We start from the raw sequence: 19600 nt of genomic DNA, 5'->3' as shown, positions 1-19600 counted from the left end.
CACCAAACCCAGCGCCTTAACCAACTCGCTGAAGATGGGTTTGTGATTAGAGTTGCTTCGTGTAGTATTTATAACATCTTTTAAAATGTCTGCAATCTAGAATAAATTTGTATATTAAAAAACACCAAGGGGATTCGAACCCTCCCAATTTTACTCCTTCAACACCTTAACCACCATATCACTTATGTCTTTGTGAAAATATGCTAAACTATATATATATATATACATGGTTTTGTTTTGAATTCTTTTTGCAAGAAACAAATTTTCACATGATCTTCATCCAAAAATAAAAAATAAAAATTCACATGACCATTCTTTTTCAAGTTTCTACTTTTGAACTACTCCCCCCCACGTTTCAACTTACAGCACTTGCCCACCATTCAACAACTCACCTAACTAATTAGTTGTAGTAATTCATTATATATAAATGATTATGGTGTGTTTAATCTTCTTTCATTAATTACTACATATTTTCTACACTCACAGTGTTTGCCAGCTCGCTATATAATTGTAGGGGCTTTTTCGTTCCAGCAGCACGAATGGGCCTGGGCTGCTGTAAGGTGCAAATGGCTGGAATCGCCCCTTGTGTTTGAGTTCGAGAATCAAACCCCAAGTGTGCTTCGAAAGGGTAGCGGAGCCTTAGGAAACACCTTGGTTATCTTCACCAACAAAAAAGACAATTGCTTGCAGATAAATATTTAGGCTTGGCATGAGAAGCTTGTGGCATGGGAGCTAAGCATTCGTGAGTTTAGCATGAGAGAGAGAAGGCTTGAGTTTCCTATGAGAAACATAGGCTCGAAGTAAGGGGAAGAGAGAGTTTTTGGGAGGATTTGTTGAGGAGGGAGTGGAAGAGATGAGGAAGAGAAACGAGTAGCTTGAGCAAGTTTCCGGCAGCTTGATGAAAGTTCTGTCAAGTACTAGAATAGTTCTGCCAAGAGGGAAAATGGGGAAGAATGATGAATAGTGCACGAAATTGCTAGGTTTTGAAGATGAGAGGGAAGCTTGCTCTCTGGATATGTGTTATGAGAGAGAGAGCGAGGAAGAAGATGAAAGCATGGGTGGTTTTAGCATATTTCCAGCAGCTTGACGAAAGCTTCGTCAAGCTCCTGGGCGATTTGACAGAAGAGAAAATGAGAAGCAATGGAAGAACAAGGCTTGAAATCGGAGGGTTCCAGAGATGAGAGATGATGCTTGCTCTCTCTGGATGTGGGTTTTGAGAGAGAGAAAGGAGGAAGATGGAAGAATAAAGCATGAAATTGAAGGATTCCAGGGGGGATGCTTGCCTTCGATCGGTTTGTTGTGTCTTTTGTTGGGAAGAAAGTGCCTCCTTTTATAGGCGTTGAAAACCTTAATTTTGTCAAGCCACCCTCTCCCCTTTTCCTCTCTTTCTTCCATTTACTCTTGTTTGGTGAAATTTCCCTAGCTTGAACCCATAGGCACGCAGCTTTTTGGGGTTCCAAGGTCCTAAGGCAGCTGGACTTCTCCATGTGGGTGAGGAGCCGCCCACTTTTGTTTCTTGTTTTCTCACCAAAGCTTGAAGAGGAAAGAATGGGTAAGGGTGCTGGTCAAAAGGTGATTCCATCAGCACATGGTTTTGCTTGGTTTTAGTGGTTTGGCTTCGATCTGGTTTTAAGAAAGATGCTGGATATTTCCACGATGTTGGATATAAGACGTTGGGCTGTTTTGTTTCCAGCAGCTTGTGAGTTTGCTCAAGCAGCTGGAAGTTTTGGCTGATGTGGGATTTCTTCAAGTGTTGTGGGCTTTTTCTTAAGGTGATGGGCTATTGGGTTTTCTCTCTCATGCTTACCCATATGTTTGGGCTCAAGGAATGGGCTTGAGTTTTGGTGCTCCCAAGCAGCCCAAAACTTCCACTCCTTGGATCATCAATGGGCCTCGTGAATACTCGTAACCATCCATACCACAACCCGCTCAGCAAGCCCCAGGCATTCGCGTGGCTTGGGCCCACTTAAGCTTGTAGCGTGGCGTGTTGCTTATTTGCTTGGCATGGCATGTGTGCAAGGGCATATGACGAACTTTCGCGTGCCCAAATCGGGTTTCTTCTCGATAAGGTATAGCATCGGGCTGAGATTATATTTGGGCCTAGCCTTGGATTTTTTGGGCCTCAACATTAGCCCCCTTGATTATTGGGGCCATGAATGTGTGTTGAAATGGCCCAAATAATCAAATTCCAGCCCAAAATAAATCGCAGTAGTGGCATGGCATGGCATGGCATGGGTTTAGGAGTGACTCAAGGATGACCAGTTAAGGGTCTCTGAAATTACAGCCAGGTCTTTTCCGGGAAGGTTGGAGGGGTCGCAATGGTCCCGCTTAAAACCCAATCCTTCTTAAACACTGAGGGTGTTGCCTTAAAGAAATTTCCTAGACACTGTAATTTTGGAGGTCACTTACTAGAGTTACCAAGAGTTTGCCCATTTTGTGGCATGACAGAGAAGAAAATGCTTGGTGGATTAGCTTAGCTTGCATGACTTATTTGCTTAAGTGACTAGAGAGGCTTGATTTTGCATTATTGTGTGCTTGGATGCTTGGCATTGGCATGTACGCTTGGCTCGGGCTTGTATGCTTGGATGCTTGGCATTGGCATGTACGCTTGGCTCGGGCTTGTATGCTTGGATGCTTGGTATTGGCATGTACGCTTGGCTTGTGCTTGTATGCTTGGATGCTTGGCATTGGCATGTACGCTTGGCTTGTGCTTGTATGCTTGGAAGCTTGGCATTGGCATGTTGTTGTGTAGATACAGCTGCACCAAAATGGATTAAGCTGCATCCTCAACTTGTGATACTCGCAAGTGCACGAGCCGTTCGGTAGTATAGCGTATGTAAGTGCGAGGTCGATCCCACGAGGATTGGTGATTGAATGATCCCATTCATTTCTCCTACACAAAACAGAAATGTAAAAAAGAAATAAATAAAACAAGAAAAAGGAAATACCTCAAGCAAATAAGTTCCCAAGTTCAATTAGATTAACGGATTGATTCTAGCTAAAGTATGATTAAGCCATGGTGTGTGGTCATAACCTTGTGTTCCTAATTCCCTAATTTGATCATTTGTTGTCTAACCTAAAATTAAGCATTAGGAACCCATTAAGCATAGAAGAACAATTTAAACAACCAAGCATGTATCTAATCCCTGTTGTCGAATGTCCATACATACTCTTCCTATTCATAGTTCAATTCGAATTAAAGCATGGTGTATACTCTTAATTCAAACCAAGATAGCTAACATGCAAGCCTAAATGGTGATCAATCATTCAAACTAGCATATTAACTTATAAGCATAATGAATAAGAACAAAAACCATAATTGAAACTTGGAAACTAATTCAATTTGAAAACTTAAGAAAAGAATTTACATTACAAAGAAAAATAAACTACAACTAAGAAGCAAAAGGAAAGCTAGAATTGAGAACTAGAAAGCAAAATTAAGAGAATTTGAGGGAGAGAAGGGAAGGGAGCTCTAGAGAAGTGTTTGAGAGCTCCCCCCCTTGGGGTGTGTTTACAAGCTTAGAGAACTTCCCTATTTATAGGCCTAGGGGAAGTGAAAATCTGAATTCAATATGGCTAATGCATACAACACTTGTTTTATAAAATCTGAAATGGTTGATGCACTTGTATTAGAAAATCTAAATTGGGTGATGCACTTGTATTAGAAAATCTTGAATTGGTTGATGCACTTCACCAATAGATCCCACCAGCAGCCCTAGCTCATCTTCATGTCACCATGACCAAGCTTCCAACCAGAAATGATAGCTCATACCTAGCTCACCATGACCAAGCATCCAACCAGCACATGCTAAGGTCAGCATGACCAGCAACTTCAAGGGCTTACAACTTGGGCTTCTCTTAATCAAATTAGGACTTTAAGCACTCTAAATTGAAGTTCAGAATGTCTTCTTTCCAGCCATATGTTATTTGGGCCAATCCAAGGTCGGAGGAAGAAGTTAAGGCCGAAACAAATTGCTAACTCATTTTCCGCGCTGATAAGATCCATCCTGAGCATGGTTCCGTGTTTGCTAGGTAACGGACTCCAGATTTATCCAATGGGGCTGAATTTTGGATATGTTATAGTACACACCAATTGGAACAACTTTCATGAAGAATGTGGCCTCATTCGAGCTATGTAGGTTGTTGAAACAAAGCTTGCAATATGACCTACGGAACTGGACTGGCAGGGGGCTGTAGCCAAAATGAGTTTGTCTTTAAGCTCTTCATCCATTCATCCAAATTAGGCCTTAACATGCTTGAATTGCATGAATTATGTTCTCTAAAGCCATCATTATTACCTAAAGCTCAATGAACTGAAAGATAAACACAAAAAGGATTAAAAGCACAAGTTTAACTCAAAAACATAACCAAATCATAAGCTAGAAGGGTACAAAATGATATACAATTATGAACCGATCAAATATACGCTTGGCTTGGGCTTGTATGCTTGGATGCTTGGCATTGGCACGTGCTGGAAGGATGTTTGAAATAAGGCAGGTGCTAGAAAATGTTTTGTTTGGCATGGAATAGGTGCTGGAAATTCTTCGCTTATGGAGTAGGTGCTGGAAGAACGTGACTTGGCTTGGCATGATTAGCTTGGATTTGCTATGAGGACGTGGATAATCTAATGGTTGAGTTGAATCAAGATATAGCTTGGTCTGGCATGAGGGTTCACTCTTCTGGCAGTATGAATATAGAGCTTGTGCTATTTTCCAAGAGCACCTCGTACAACGCATCATTATCTCCCATGTTTTGCTTGGCTTGAATCTTGGTTATTGGGGTTTTGGAATTGTTGGTGGTGATTGCAATGAATTCCTTCCTCAGCCGCCAAGTGCACCATAATCATCAGAAAAAGATTTGATTGGCATGAGCTGCAAAAACTATTGCAGTGTGGCCTTCTGAGTATTTGTTTAGGTCATTGCATGGCGTGGTGAACTTAGGATATCCCTTTGTTGCGATGGTGACAATTTGGCATGATATGGTGATAGCATGGCTTCTTCTCTGTGCTTCCAGCAGCTAGAACTGCCAAGTTCTAACATTGCCATTTTTATGATGACTGTATTGCTTGAGAAGCTTGATATTGTGATATCTGGTTTGGTTTGCTTGAAATGTTTGTACCAAGTGAGATGCTTGAGTTGCATGGTTTGTGTGGAATGATTCACAAATGCTTGTATTAATGCATGGTGGGTTGAAGAAGAGATACGGGCTTGAGAGAGCATAAGAGACCTGGGCGCGTTATCTCCTTGACTGGCTTGGCCTTCACGTGGGCAAAATTGTGTTGCCCCTTCCCTTTTTTTTTTTTTTTTTCTCTTAAAAGAACTTAGAAGCCAATTTCCCTCCTATCTTAAGAATTGAAAAGCTACCACCATCAAAAGCACCATATGCTCCCACCCAAAGAAAAATAACCACCTCCATTAAAGACCGAACACTTTGATTTGTCAAAAACCTTCTCAAGACACCCAAACAACCATCTTCTTCCTTCAGTCGGCACCCACTATTTTTATGGAAAATTATCATGTAGAAAGATGAGAAGGTCGGGCTGACGGGTGTATGTGGTGGTGGGTTGGAACGGGGGGGATAGGAGTTTGGGGTGGATGGGAGGGGATCTGTGGTCGGGGGTGTGCGGGAGAGTTGGGTCAAAGTTGGATGAGGGAGAAAGGGAGAGAGAGCGTGCAGTCAAATAGACAGGGATACAGAGGGGAGAGATATACAAAGATCAGATAGGGATATAAAATGTCAATTTGGTCACTAAGAATTTTTTTTAGCCAATTGGTTACTGTATTTCCCAAAATTTACAATTTATAGATATTTCGTTATCTTCCGTTAAGTGCGGTTTTTATTTTTATTTTTCTAGGAAGCACGTTCAATCTTCTTCCTCTAACTCAACGAGTTATAGGTATATTGTGCTATTAGCATTTAACAAGTTGGGAGAAATCTTGGGTTGAAATCATAATTGTGAGGTATAAGGTCACGAATTAGATGCTACATTGAAGCCTGAATCGATTGAGTGAGAACCATATTGTGACTTCGGATGACAAGGAGATGTAATCAAGATGATAGAGCACCAAAATATATTGGTAAGTTGTTGATTTCATTTTAATTTGGTTTGGCTTTTTGATTTTCCTTATACCTTACAATTTCAATTTCACCCTAATATTTTCCCCAATTGTTAAACCCTAATGGCACAATACACCCTAACTCGTTCAGTTAGAGGGAGAAGACTGAAGTGCTTCCTAAAAAATAAAAATAGAAACTGCACTTAACGAAATGTTTTTAAATTGTAAATTTTGGAAAACACAGTGACCTATTTGACTAAATTTTTTTCTTGGTAACCAAATTTTCGTGTAAAATCCAATGACCGAAAAAGTATTTAACCCTCAATTTCATTTGTCATTTTTCATCACATATGTTACACAAGCAAACGCTTCATGTGAATATCTTCGTTGCATCTAATCTTCTCAAACTTCATGAATGACACTTACCAAATACTCATGTTGAGCAGGATGTTCTTAGTTTGAACGTGAAAACAAACATGTGTATTGTTGAGAATCATGTTCTTGGTTTAATGAAGCAGCATGTGTACTTGAAGCAAAAATGAAAAGAAACTAAACTTTTTATTCTAAACGAGATAAGAATAAAATTGTTTTTCATTTTAAATAAAAACTAGAAAACAATTTGTTTGTACCATACCTGATCCTCCACTCATCCATTGACACGTAGATCACTTAAACTCCCAAGTGCCCAAGGCTCCGAACAATCAGCATCGGCTACCGATGGTATTGTCTCAAAGCAGCAAAATGTCGCTACAGGCCCAGCACAGTCTACAATCGATATTCCCTACCGATTCTGCAAAATCAACCTCGAAGCACTCGCCCGAAATATCTAAAGACTCGTGTCAACTTCATAGGGCCCTCCCACGAGTCCCATATCGAAATTAAGTACTAAGAGCATACAAAATGCCCTCTATAAATAGGCCCCTTCACTACAATACAGGGGTAAGACTTTTCAGCTTGACTTTTATACTAATATATTGTCAACAGCGAAAGCTCTTAGAAAACAAACTTACTTTGGCATCGGAGGTTCTTAGGCTGGTTCCACACCGGTTCTATAGACCTCACGAGTCTCGTCTTCCTTCCATTCAGGATCAGCATCTGAGGACATGAAGAATCTGCATCCAACACTCAATCGATCTCTTGATCATCCATATCACTTGTAAGTTGCACTCATCTCTATCTGTTCAGTTTTGGTGCCAACACAATTGTCAAAGATTTTTAACAAAAACTAACCTAGCAACTAGGAATCATACCAAATATTGATAGGACAATAAACTTAACAGATAACTCATGAGTTGTCAACTGGGAATCCTAATACAAAGGAAAGTAGTTGAGTTTAATGAGATCAAGTGTTGATCGAGTCTGAAGTCCTTTTACGGGAGAAAAGCTATGTGTTGTGAGAGTTGTGCTTTGCTAGTATATATAAGCTCCTTGGTTCTTGAATCTAAATGCTTGGTGAAGGGATGGTTGAGAGTATGCTGTCAGTACCACTTTTGTTGTTATTTAAAAAATAAAATAAAATACATTTCCTATTGAAAGGGGTGCCTAAACTCACATACATTACACGTATATTAGGACTCAAACATAGGACATTTCCTAAAAAAACAATTGCTCCAAATCACTATACTAGTAGGTCATTTGCTGATAACAACCACTTAAATGTGGATAATGGCTTTTACTTTGAAGAGTCAAAACTTTTGGGCTAGCCATGATCTGGGCTTTCCCTTAACATGTTTTTTTACATTTTCGCCCCAAACAGATACTAATCGAATTAGTTGTAAAATTAGTCTAAGAATTTTTTATTTATTTATCGTCAAACAGTATGATTAGAACTTTCTAATCGCATAGAAGACACTTTCCATCTGGCAAATGTGATAATCTAAAATTTTCCTTCTCGTGAAAACCAACTGCCTCGTGTCACTCTCTGGTGATAGCAGCATTGCATTTGCCTTCTTCTTTGTCAAAAAGACTGGATCTCATCATAATATCATTCATAACCAATTTCACAACACACAGAAAACAAAAGCATAAGAAATAAATAATATTAAAAAAAATCTGTGTTTCTTCCCTTACGTTCGTTGGTAGAAGAAAAAAAAATCTGTTTGACGTGACAGTGAGAGGCATTTGTTTGTTTCCTCTGCTCTTTTGGTTCTTCGAATCAAACAAACAACACTCTCAGATTTTTATATTGTTTTTGCTTGGCAAGTGCCAGTTTTCTCGTTCATATGCTCTCTCCATTGCTTTGAGCAAACGTGGAAGGAAACAAACAGCTTTCGGTTTCTGTGAAGGTGGACATCGCCTCAAATTAATTTTGTTTTTAAAATTTTATTTAATTTTTTTCATTAAGGTTGAATTGAATGTCCATTATTTTATCTGGGTTCTCTTAATTTTCTCGGGAAACTGTGGAATTATGAATCAATCCGCCGAGTCCTAGACAATTTGCTTTCTGGGTTTCGTAAATTTCACTGCTTTTTTAAGGTTTATTTATTATAATGGCATTTGGTTCATGCGTCTTTATCACTCACCTCAAGTCTCTTTCTCCCACTCTTTGGCTGCTGAAGAAATGGAGGAAAAGATAAGAAAGTCAATGTTTTGAGCTCTTAATGTTGTTTGCTTTACTTTTTCTAGTTACATGTTCCCAGCAACCAAAGAGAATCTCAATCCTCAGAATTAGAAGTTCGCTTTTTTTTTTTTTTTGGTTTATTTATGTTCTTTGGGAATGTTTTCTCTATGTACTCTAACAAATTACAATTGCGTATGACCAGAAATTGAGATATTTCATCTGGGTTTGATCAAATTTTCAAGAAAATGGTGGAATTGGGATTGTTATCCGGAACCAAATCTACGAAGTCAGTGCATGTGAGTTTCAGAATACCATATTCTACTCACTGGGGCCAGAGCCTGCTCGTATGCGGCTCTGAACCGGTCCTTGGTTCATGGAATCTGAAGAAGGGTCTGTTATTGAGCCCTGTTCATCATGGTGATGAGCTCATATGGTTTGGGACTGTCCCTGTTCCGAAAGGATTCAAATGTGAGTACAGCTACTATGTGGTGGATGATAATAGAAATGTTTTGAGATGGGAGATGGGAGAGAAGCGTAAAGTGTTATTGCCTGAGGGGATCCAAGATGGAGAGGTGGTGGAGCTCCATGACCTTTGGCAGGTGCTACTTTTGTTCTCTCGTTCTCTCCTTTTTGGGTTATTATCATTTTAAGGGTTCTTTTTCTTATCATTGGCACTAATTGCTTTTACTGGCATAACTTTTATTGGATTCTGCTGATGCCTGATTTCCATCTTTATGACGGGAATGTTGTAGACTGCAGTTCCAAGCTTATAGGATGTTGGGATTTCGAGAATGTTATAGTATAATTCTCTTTTTTGTGACAGCAGCCTTTATCACTGTGACTGAAGAAAGAAAAAGATAAAAATTTAGAATCTTATAATGTTCCACCAGAAGTTATGGATTCGAAATTTATGCCTTTGGTTTCTTGTTATTTTCTTTTTCTTTTTCTTCTTTTGTTTCAGAATTTTATTTTTCTAGCCTTTCAAGCTCCAATTAAAAACTTAAAAGATTTCATATTAGGCCTGATCAGTATGTTTTAATACTATTCTCTTTTTCAGTTAGTTGATTTCCTACGGTTGCTAGAATACTCAGACTGAATTATACTTAATTTTATAAACAACTTTATCTAAAAGTTCTATCCTCATGGTATCCAGGTTGGTTCCGATGCACTTCCTCTTAAAAGTGCCTTTAAAGACGTCATTTTTCGTCGGAAGCTGAGTTTGGACATTGAGACACCTCTAGGAGTCATTCGGAGTACATTGGACCAGGAAGGTAATTGTACTCAAATTGAACTTTTTGGTTACTGCTAATGTAGCATTACATTTGCAAATCTCTCTCTCTCTCTCTCTCTCTCTCTCTCATCTCTCTCTCTCTCTCTCTCTTCCTCTTTCTTTTAAGCTAAAGTCATGTGCTATGTGCCTTCCCATTGTGAACAGATTCTGTTCTTGTCCATTTCAAAATTAGCTGTCCAAATATAGAGGAAGAAACATCGGTAACTGTCCCTTTTTCTCTAGTGAATCATTCAGATTTAACTGCAGTTATGCTTATTAATATTATAGTTGGTAGCATTTACAAAGTTTGGTTTTTGCAGATTTACATTATTGGTAATACCTTAAAATTGGGACAATGGAATGTTCAGAATGGGCTTAAACTAAGCTATTCAGGTGAATCAATTTGGCATGCTGACTGTGTGTTGCCGAAGGGCGACTTCCCAATAAAATATCCTTGTTGAAGCTTTAATCTCGAACAATTTAGGTGTCCTAGTTATTAATGTCTTCTGGCTTTTGTTAGACCCTATCTCTCTCCATTCCTTAACAAATGTTCTACATATAAGTACTGTAAATATGGCAAAGGAGGAATCTTTTCTCCGGAAACTGGTCCAAACCGTGACATCGTGCTTGACTCCTCAAATACTCAACCAAGATACATTTGCCTTTCGGATGGCATGTTGCGAGTAAGCTAGTGAACTTTAGTTAATTTACCATAAAATATGTTTAAGTAAACATTCTGTTGCATAATGGTAAATATATGAAACAGTGTTATGTTGCAAACTCTGTTATGATTGTAATCTTTTTATTGGTTTTGTTAGGAAATGCCTTGGAGGGGTGCTGGTGTTGCTATCCCAATGTTTTCTGTTAGATCAGAAGCTGATCTTGGAGTTGGAGAGTTTCTTGACCTGAAATTATTTGTTGACTGGGCTGGAGAGTCTGGCTTTCATTTGGTTCAGCTTTTACCCATTAATGATACTTCTGTGCATGGAATGTGGTGGGATTCATATCCCTACAGGTATTTGACACCTAATTATCGTATTACTATAAATCTGTTGCATCTTCCCTGATGCTCTTGGCTATTCCTTGGAGGTCAATGTAAATTTGATGTGTAAAACTGGCTAAAAACTATATAGAGGACTGATTTTTGACCCAAAAAAAATAGAGGACAGATTATCGGCTGTTTGCCACTTTTAGCTGGATGATTTGTACATTCTTAAGCTCATATTTTGGCAATGATCAACTAAAATTTAACTCAATACCATAAAAGGGAAAAGCCTTCTTGTTGTATTGAATATAATTCGCATGGAAAAGCAATTTCCATCAGCTAGTTCCATCTTGTCTGGCTTCCTTAATGGGAGACCAAAACTACATCTTGAAGGGAGGATGGATAGTAGGAAGAAGGACGGGGAAATTACATGGGAGTATAAAACTGCCTTTTTTTCCTTTCCTTTTCGAAAAGAGTATAAAACTGTCTTGTTGTCTTCGACTCATGTTTAAACACTAAAATCCGCACCAAAATGCAACCTTTTTATGGTTCTTATATATTTGAAAGTGTGATCTCATTTAAACTTTGGCCTCCATTGCTTATCATGCAGCTCACTTTCTGTATTTGCATTGCATCCTTTATACCTGAGAGTACAGGCACTTTCAGAAAATATATCCGAGGATATCAAGGTGATCTTTATAAATCTTTTCCTCTTGTTTACTAACAAAACCTAAAGTAACTTTTATCTTTTCTGAATGATGCTAAATTGGCTTCCCTAAAAAAATATCATTTATCTTAATTTTGTCATCACTTGATTCTCAATTTTTTTAATTTTTTAATTTTTAATTTTTACAGCTGGAGATTCAGAAGGCAAAAGAACAATTGGATGGCAAGGTAGTTCCTTAAAGAATATATGTATTTCTTAAATATCCCGGACAGAAGACATTAAGGAATTCTACAATTCTACATTTGAATGAGTAGTATTTTATTAGACAATCTGTACAGACTTCTGCTTATTTACAATTGTTGGAAGCACATACACTCTTTCATCTGCTTTGTGTTGCGTTTCAATTTCAAACCGAAGGTCCGATTGATATTATATCCTTCTAGTAATCAGCTCTATAAATTAGAGCGTAATTTAGGATAAATGCCTAATAATATTCAGTTTATATCAATGATACCTTGCGAGAGGGTGAGTTGTACCCATTGATTTAATGTGTTATCAGAGCTTTAGTTGCAGGAGGTTCTATGATCAGAACTCCAAACTCCCATGCTCCTCTTATATGCTAATTTAATGGTGTATGGTGCGATGTACTTTAGTGTTCTTGTATGTCTGCATTTTTCTGCCTCACCATGTGCCAGATGTGCCGATCTGTTAGCATGTGAAGGAGAGTGTTGGCTTGATATACATTGCTGGCTCATTCCCCTGCACCTTAAGCTTTTGTGGTTGGTTTCTAACAGAACACGGGTAAACTTTTCCCATGAGAGTAGCATTAAATTAAATTGGATAATAGTCAAAGCCTATACTGGCACCAAACATAGGAAAATAATACTCTAGCAATGCAGTCCAGTCCAAAGTAATCCAGCCAATCTAGTGTCCTACACAAGACCTACATAGTTGCACGTGGTCATAACTTCAACATTCAAAGATCCTTACTGGATAGATATATTATTTTTCATCCACAATTGTATAAGATGCACTGTGGATACGAGAATCATAAAAAATAGTTTAATGATGAAATGCAAATAATTTGTTATCTATTCATTCTCTTTATCTTTCTTTTTTTTGTTTTTTTTTTGTGTTCAATGTTATCCTTTGATCTGATATGAAAAGATGATGGTCTTGTGTAATCGAGCGTGAATATTTAGATATAATTGGCTTATTTCTAGAAAGTGCTCATGACTATTGAAGAATATTTGTTTCACCCAAATTTGGTAAGCTTTGGTAATTCTTTTTGTTGTTAATGACATGAGAATTAGTTAACAACTCTCATGGGCATAGTTATGATGGTGATGGTAGTGTCTACATCGCTAACTATACAAGTAGGTCTTGAAATTAATATATTTTTGTTTGGATCTGTGTAGGATGTTGATTATGAGGCTACCTTGTCTACTAAACTTTCAATCGCAAAGAAAATCTTTGCCCAAGAGAAGGATTTGATTCTTAACTCCAGTTCCTTCCAGAAATTTTTTTCTGAGAATCAGGTTACAGAACTTTCTGCTTCTACTCACACTAATATAATAATATTGCAAGAATCCCTAACTTCTCTTTTCCTCCAGCTTAACTGTCTTATTAGTCATTCATTTGCCTTTTTTAAATAGAGATTTTAAGCTTCTCTGATTCTATTAATGATTGGATATAGGATTGGTTAAAACCCTATGCGGCCTTCTGTTTTCTGCGGGACTTCTTTGAAACATCAGATCACAGCCAATGGGGTCGGTTTTCTCATTTTTCAAAAGAAAAGGTGATCACCCTTTCAGTTCTTTCTGTTGAATTGGGAAATTGGGCTTTTTTTATTGAACTGTACCGTACTTCCTTTCGTATATATTGCTAATCAGTTAAAAATATGAGTTCTAATTATATTATATATCAAAACTCTAACAAATTTTCTATTTTTGACAGCTAGAGAAGCTCGTCTCAAAAGACAGCTTGCACTATAGCATAATCTGCTTCCATTATTATATCCAATTTCATTTGCATGTACAAGTAAGTAGTTTCCAGTCTATACTGCAAGCCTCATCTGTATGTTGTGTTAAACGAAGGCATCCATTGTTGAACTCTTTGGTGCTTCCTTGAACTACAGCTGTCAGAAGCTGCAGATTATGCAAGAAAGAAAGGAGTAATATTGAAAGGAGACCTACCTATTGGCGTTGACAGAAACAGTGTGGATACCTGGGTCTATCCAAATCTGTTTCGCATGAACACAGCTACTGGAGCTCCTCCAGATTATTTTGATAAAAATGGGCAGAATTGGGGTTTCCCAACCTACAATTGGGAGGAGATGTCGAAAGACAACTACGCATGGTGGCGTGCTCGTTTGACACAGGTTTTTCTGGATAGATCTTCCTGTAGTTCCATCTTGATTGTAGCTTAGTTTGTGTTGCATGATTGCGTCCTTCTTTGTGAGATTTTATGTAAGATAAACATGATTTTTCTGTGTTTATATGACAGATGGCAAAATACTTTACCGCATACAGGATTGATCATATATTGGGGTTCTTTCGTATCTGGGAGCTCCCAGAACATGCTATGACCGGTCTTGTTGGAAAATTTCGACCTTCCATACCTCTAAGCCAGGTAGACTTGTAACTTAGTCAAAATACCACTTGGCAAGATAATATAATGTCTAGAACATTGTGACTTGTTATCATCAATAATTTTTCTTCATTCTCATAGTCAATTTACACAAGTATTTTGTTCTGTTGTAGGAAGAACTTGAAAAAGAGGGCATTTGGGATTTTGATCGTTTGAGTTGCCCATATATTCTACAGGAATTTTTACAGGTTACTGAATTTTCCTAGTCATCCTTACTTTAGTTTTCCTAACATATACCTGTTGCAGCTGAACTATGACAACCTTTATGATTTTATTCCCCAAACTCTGTTGTGCTTTATTCTCTTATCCATGTCAAAAAAATTTATTTCCCTAAATTTCACTTTCTTGTTTCAGGATAAGTTTGGAGCTTCATGGACATTTATTGCCTCAAATTTTCTGAATGAATATCAGAAGAACCGCTATGAGGTGAAGATTAATGTTTAATGTTGAAGTTTTAATCTGTTATTTCATTAAGAGCAACCCATATTGATCTCTAGTGGGATATCTAGCATATTGGATGAATTCATCGATATTGTTATTGATAAAGTTTGTTGGTTTACCACTTTTTCCAAAGTTTAAGCTGTTAGGATGTAGGCTAACAACCCTTACACATGCGTCTCTCTCTACCATTAGAACTTAGCATGTGAAAGTCCATTTATATTGTGAATATGGATTTGAACTCATGATCTCTTGCTTTAATATGATGATAAAATTTGTTGGTCCAATACTTTTCTACAGCTATATTTTGATGCTTCATGTTGAAAGCATGGAAATTTGGGTTTGTTAAGTATTTAGAGTTAAAACGGTATATAAACTTCAGGTCTTTATTGCAACTGGCCCCAAGAAGTAACTTCTTTCAGCCATTAATTTGGCCTCATGTTTAGGTAGGCCCCAAATTTTACCATGGTCAGTTGATTGGCCCAATGTCGTTTTTTTTTAAATTTCTTATTTTTTTTTCGGTGGCCGATTGATTACACCAATGTAACAAAATGTAACCCTGCGAGTATAACATTCTTATTCAACTCAATTTTTAAACCCCTTGTACGGTTTAGGGTATGCAAGTTAGGATTTAGGGATATTTGCTCCCCAAATCCCTCCTAAACCATAATCCCTAGACAATCATACTAGACCTTGATAGATATAACCCAGTTATAACTCATAAGAATTACATTAATGTCACTCAATTTGTTTTTTTTCCTTCATTTATGGTTTCCGTTTAGACTTGGAGCTTAGGGTTTATTCTCCAGGATTTAAAGATAGAGCCCTAAACTTCTAACCCCCTAACCCCTATATCAAGATCTAATAAATGAATCCTTCTCATTGGGGTTTCTTCACAGTACCAAGTACCCTGCAGATTTTCTCGCTCTGCAAACTAGAGAAGAACAGATTGTGGCTAAGCAAAATTCTAATCGATCAACACACTAGAAATGCATTTAGCAGGTGTGTGCTGAGTAAACATATCTCCCTTGGAATAGACTAAATTTCTAGAAAATGAAAGCTTAGAAATCAATGATAGCTATAAATAGAAGTAAGGATTACCAAACCCTGAAAACAACACCAACCAAAGAAGATCAAAACATACCTCAGAAAGCCCAGAATAAATCTGAAAAGAAAGCTATTCAAGTACCCAAAAAAAATAAAAAATTCAAGGAAGACTCCGGAAACTGAGAGAACCCCAATTCCCTTTCAAGCATAGCCAGACAGTACCTAGCGGACACAAAAGTACCACTAAGGGCTGGGTAACTCCACCAAATGAAAGCTTCCGAAACCTGGCAGCACCTAAGTGAAGCAGGGACCGAAAGGGGGGCAGCTAGGATTTTTTATTTTCGTTCAGGGTGTGGAAGCTCTGATACCAAGTTAATAATTGACTTTGCAGTAATTGCTAGACCAAATTTGAGATAATCTTACAGGACTGACTAAAATACCTTTATTGGTCATACAGTTATAAAGGTTAATACAGGACAATACCAAAGTCAAAAAATGCGTTCTAAACATTTCAAATACGTAAAACAGAATAGATTTTCAAGCACCTTCGTGTTCTCCTGATACTATTTTCCATTGGAACTAATTCTGGCTTAGTATGCTTGTATGTTCTCTTTGGGCAACAGCTCAGTGCTGCCAAATTTCTGATCTCTCAGTGGTCTTCAACTTGACTCATTTATATTTAAAAATAAAAATAAAAATCTTTCCCTTCGTGGTATTCATTGTTATCTTTCTTGTCGCTAGATTCCCCTTGTCCATTCCATTGGTTTACATCTAACAATTAATGCTCCAAAGGCTTGCTCTCTTTCATTTTTAAACCTGTTTTAGAATTGATTTGTCATTTTAGGAAAAGAAGTATGAAGTGTTGTTTGACTGTTTGCGAAGATCATATAGAATTTCCCACTCCGTTAGTGAAAGGAATTCGAAAATTGAAGTTGTGTGAAATCAGTCACTTGTGCTCGAGTATTTGTGGTACCGTTATTTCTAGTATTTTTCTGTTGTGGTAGACCAAGTATAATGTATGGAATTGCTTTCCCATTCTTGATTATCAGTTTAAGGAGGACTGCAACACTGAGAAAAAAATTGCTTCCAAGCTGAAGTCATTTCCGGAAAGGTCTCTGTTGCAGGATGAAGACAAGATACGGCGTGAGCTCTTTGATCTTGTACAGGTAGCATGTTGTATCAAGGGGTTTCACAATTTTTGATTCTATACTAAAGAAATTGTAATTGTTTTTATTTTTATTTTTTGAAAAGTAGGTAACAGTTTTGATTTAAATCTATGCTGGAAGCTTTTGATGCGAGTCCTAAAGGTTTTAAAAGGATTGTCACGATTAGTCCTGTTTGTAGGTTTTTATTATTTTTTTCTGGTCTGAATGTTTGTAGGTTTTTATTTATGTAATTGTTATTGCAGAATATAGTTCTCATAAGAGATCCAGAAAATCCAAGGAACTTCTATCCTCGTTTCAATCTTGAAGACACATCAAGTTTTAAGGATTTGGATGACCACAGGTATTATGAGTTTTACCTTGTTTTTGTCTTATTATCTTGATGGAGAAGAATAATTGGTTTCGAGAACTGAATACTTTTGCCACATCGTATTCATGTTTAAATAATTTGATATTCTGTTGTTCATGGTAACAAAAGAGTTCCCCCGCCTGCATCTCTTTGGTTACTGCTGATTTACTTTGCAACATAGAATCTCTTACCGGTCGTTCTGTATACAGCAAAAATGTTTTGAAAAGATTATACTATGATTACTACTTCCACCGGCAAGAAAATCTGTGGCGGCAAAATGCATTGAAAACACTGCCTGCTCTGCTGAACTCATCAGATATGCTAGCGTGTGGAGAAGATCTGGGGCTTATTCCTTCTTGTGTTCATCCTGTACGTTTGCTCAGCCTTTCCCAACCCAAACAAACACTATAAACCCCTGCCTGATTTCAATGGTTGTTGGTCCTCTTTATGTTTTTGAATTTGTGATTGGTTTATGCATGTAGGTGATGCAAGAACTAGGATTAATAGGTTTACGCATTCAGCGTATGCCCAGTGAACCTGATCTGGAGTTTGGTATTCCTTCTCAATACAGCTATATGACGGTAAGATAATGTGGCATACTTCTTGCCTTCATAATGATAGTAAGATCATGTGCCATTAATTGGCTGTTCCCAGAAAATGAATTAGTTGTGTCATTTTATATAGCATTTCAAGTCACAATCTTATCCTAGAATAATGCCATTTAGAAGAGCTATCCCTCTATAAAGAGCGACTCTGGAACAATTTAACTTAACCTTGTGAAGTAATTGGACTTTATTTGTAAGGTGAAGGTATGCATGCACTTAAAGCTGGAAAAAAAACAGGAAAAAAGTGGCCGCATTCACCCTCTTGTAGTTTTTATAAAACTTGTTACCCATAAAAAAGCTTGATATTTCTAATCTTTCTGGATAAAACATAAATTTATTGAGATTTTGGTTATTGTATTCTGGTCATATGGTTCAATCCTTTTTACCTTAATATTGAAGATCTCAATTTCTCTGAAGTGTGGTTAAATTACTAGTGCATGAGTATATTTCAGGTGTGTGCTCCGTCATGCCATGACTGCTCAACCCTGCGTGCTTGGTGGGAAGAAGATGAAGGAAGAAGGCAGAGATATTTTAAGAATGTGGTGGGGTCTGACATGTCACCACCTGGTCGCTGTGTTCCTGATATTGCACATTTCATCATAAGGGAACATGTTGAAGCTCCATCAATGTGGGCAATTTTCCCTCTTCAGGTACTGTGATGGGCATATGAATGTGCTTTTCTATGTTCTCAACTGGAGTTTGATACACCTTGGAAAAGGAAACACATGACATTTTGAACTTCTCAGTTCTTCTCAGTAACATGTTATCTATATAATACTACAGTATATAATGGTATATTAATTCCTAATTGATTCGGCACTCTTATGTGATAATTAGGATTTGTTAGTGTTGAAAGAAGAATACACAACACGCCCTGCAACAGAGGAGACGATCAATGACCCCACAAATCCAAAGCACTATTGGAGATACCGTAAGTGAATATCATGAATTTTAAGATTCATTTAACTAAGTTGGATTTTCTTTGCTTTCTCTTTTTGTATTCGAGCTGTTGTCCGGTTTCAAATTTCAATTTGGCATTGCATACTCAGGCGTACATGTCACGGTGGAGGCTTTGATAAAGGATAAGGAGCTCATATCGACCATCAAAGATCTTGTAAGTGGGAGTGGAAGATCACATCCAGGGGGCCAAGCTGAAAGACAGGCGAGTCACAAATCAGCAGTGGCAACCACGGAGAAGCAACAAATTGCCAGCAGCAAGGATAAGGTTCACTTGGCAACTCCGCTAAACGCCGTTGCACAGGAGACTCTGACAGTTCGCTGATGGCATATCCATGTAAAGTGAATGAGCTTAGTTAATAATAAGTCACGTGCATTGTGGCAAAATGAGGTAACTATGGGAACCTACCTCATCTGTTCGAACCAAGGCAGGCAGTAGGGTGAGCAACAAATAAGCCTTGACAATATTGAGCAGCAAATCTGCATACTGGCTGCTCGTTGAAGTCTGATTCTCTTTCCACGACTATCCAAACCTTGACAATTATACAGTAAATTGTGATAACTAATTTGTTTGAATAATTAATGAAGCGTGCAAGAGCATTTTTTTAGCCAAGTTTTACTTAAAATAGCTAAACTTAGCCAAACTTATAAAAGGGGACTTCTCTTATTTTTCTGAGAGGAAAATGTAACTGCTTTAACACTGCCTTTTATATTTAGTCATGAAATCGTTACTGTCTTTTGAATTCAGGAAGTGACCAAGTGCACTTGAAATATGTACGGAGAATAGTCAGGACCATGGAGATCCATTCGATCTCAACTGTAGAGACACAAGGTTTTGGTCGATAGGTTTTATA

At 37.7% G+C, this 19600-nt stretch overlaps 1 protein-coding gene across 2 annotated transcripts; it reads left to right on the top strand.

The window, feature by feature from the left end:
* Window positions 1-8038: 8038 nt before the first annotated feature.
* Window positions 8039-19354, top strand: DPE2 (disproportionating enzyme 2). Of its 2 annotated transcripts, none has more exons than XM_088243937.1 (23): window positions 8039-8341; window positions 8819-9215; window positions 9770-9887; window positions 10052-10107; window positions 10207-10338; window positions 10447-10569; window positions 10705-10901; window positions 11482-11560; window positions 11727-11765; window positions 12957-13076; window positions 13235-13336; window positions 13495-13578; window positions 13676-13918; window positions 14044-14169; window positions 14301-14375; window positions 14542-14613; window positions 16722-16838; window positions 17081-17178; window positions 17394-17553; window positions 17667-17765; window positions 18242-18439; window positions 18627-18720; window positions 18839-19354. In XM_088243937.1, exons 2-23 carry the CDS (start codon window positions 8862-8864, stop codon window positions 19069-19071), a joined length of 2919 nt encoding a protein of 972 aa, XP_088100063.1. In that variant the 5' UTR covers window positions 8039-8341; window positions 8819-8861; the 3' UTR covers window positions 19072-19354. The 2 variants fall into 2 exon arrangements, with proteins under 2 accessions (XP_088100063.1, XP_088100064.1); XM_088243938.1 differs by lacking the exon at window positions 8039-8341 and adding an exon at window positions 8432-8531.
* Window positions 19355-19600: the final 246 nt, after the last annotated feature.

This window comes from Prunus avium, chromosome 7 (assembly GCF_965620075.1).
Source record: "Prunus avium chromosome 7, drPruAviu1.hap1.1, whole genome shotgun sequence".
NCBI classification, from domain to species: Eukaryota; Viridiplantae; Streptophyta; class Magnoliopsida; order Rosales; family Rosaceae; genus Prunus; species Prunus avium.
This window is presented reverse-complemented; position numbering and strand designations above follow the sequence as displayed.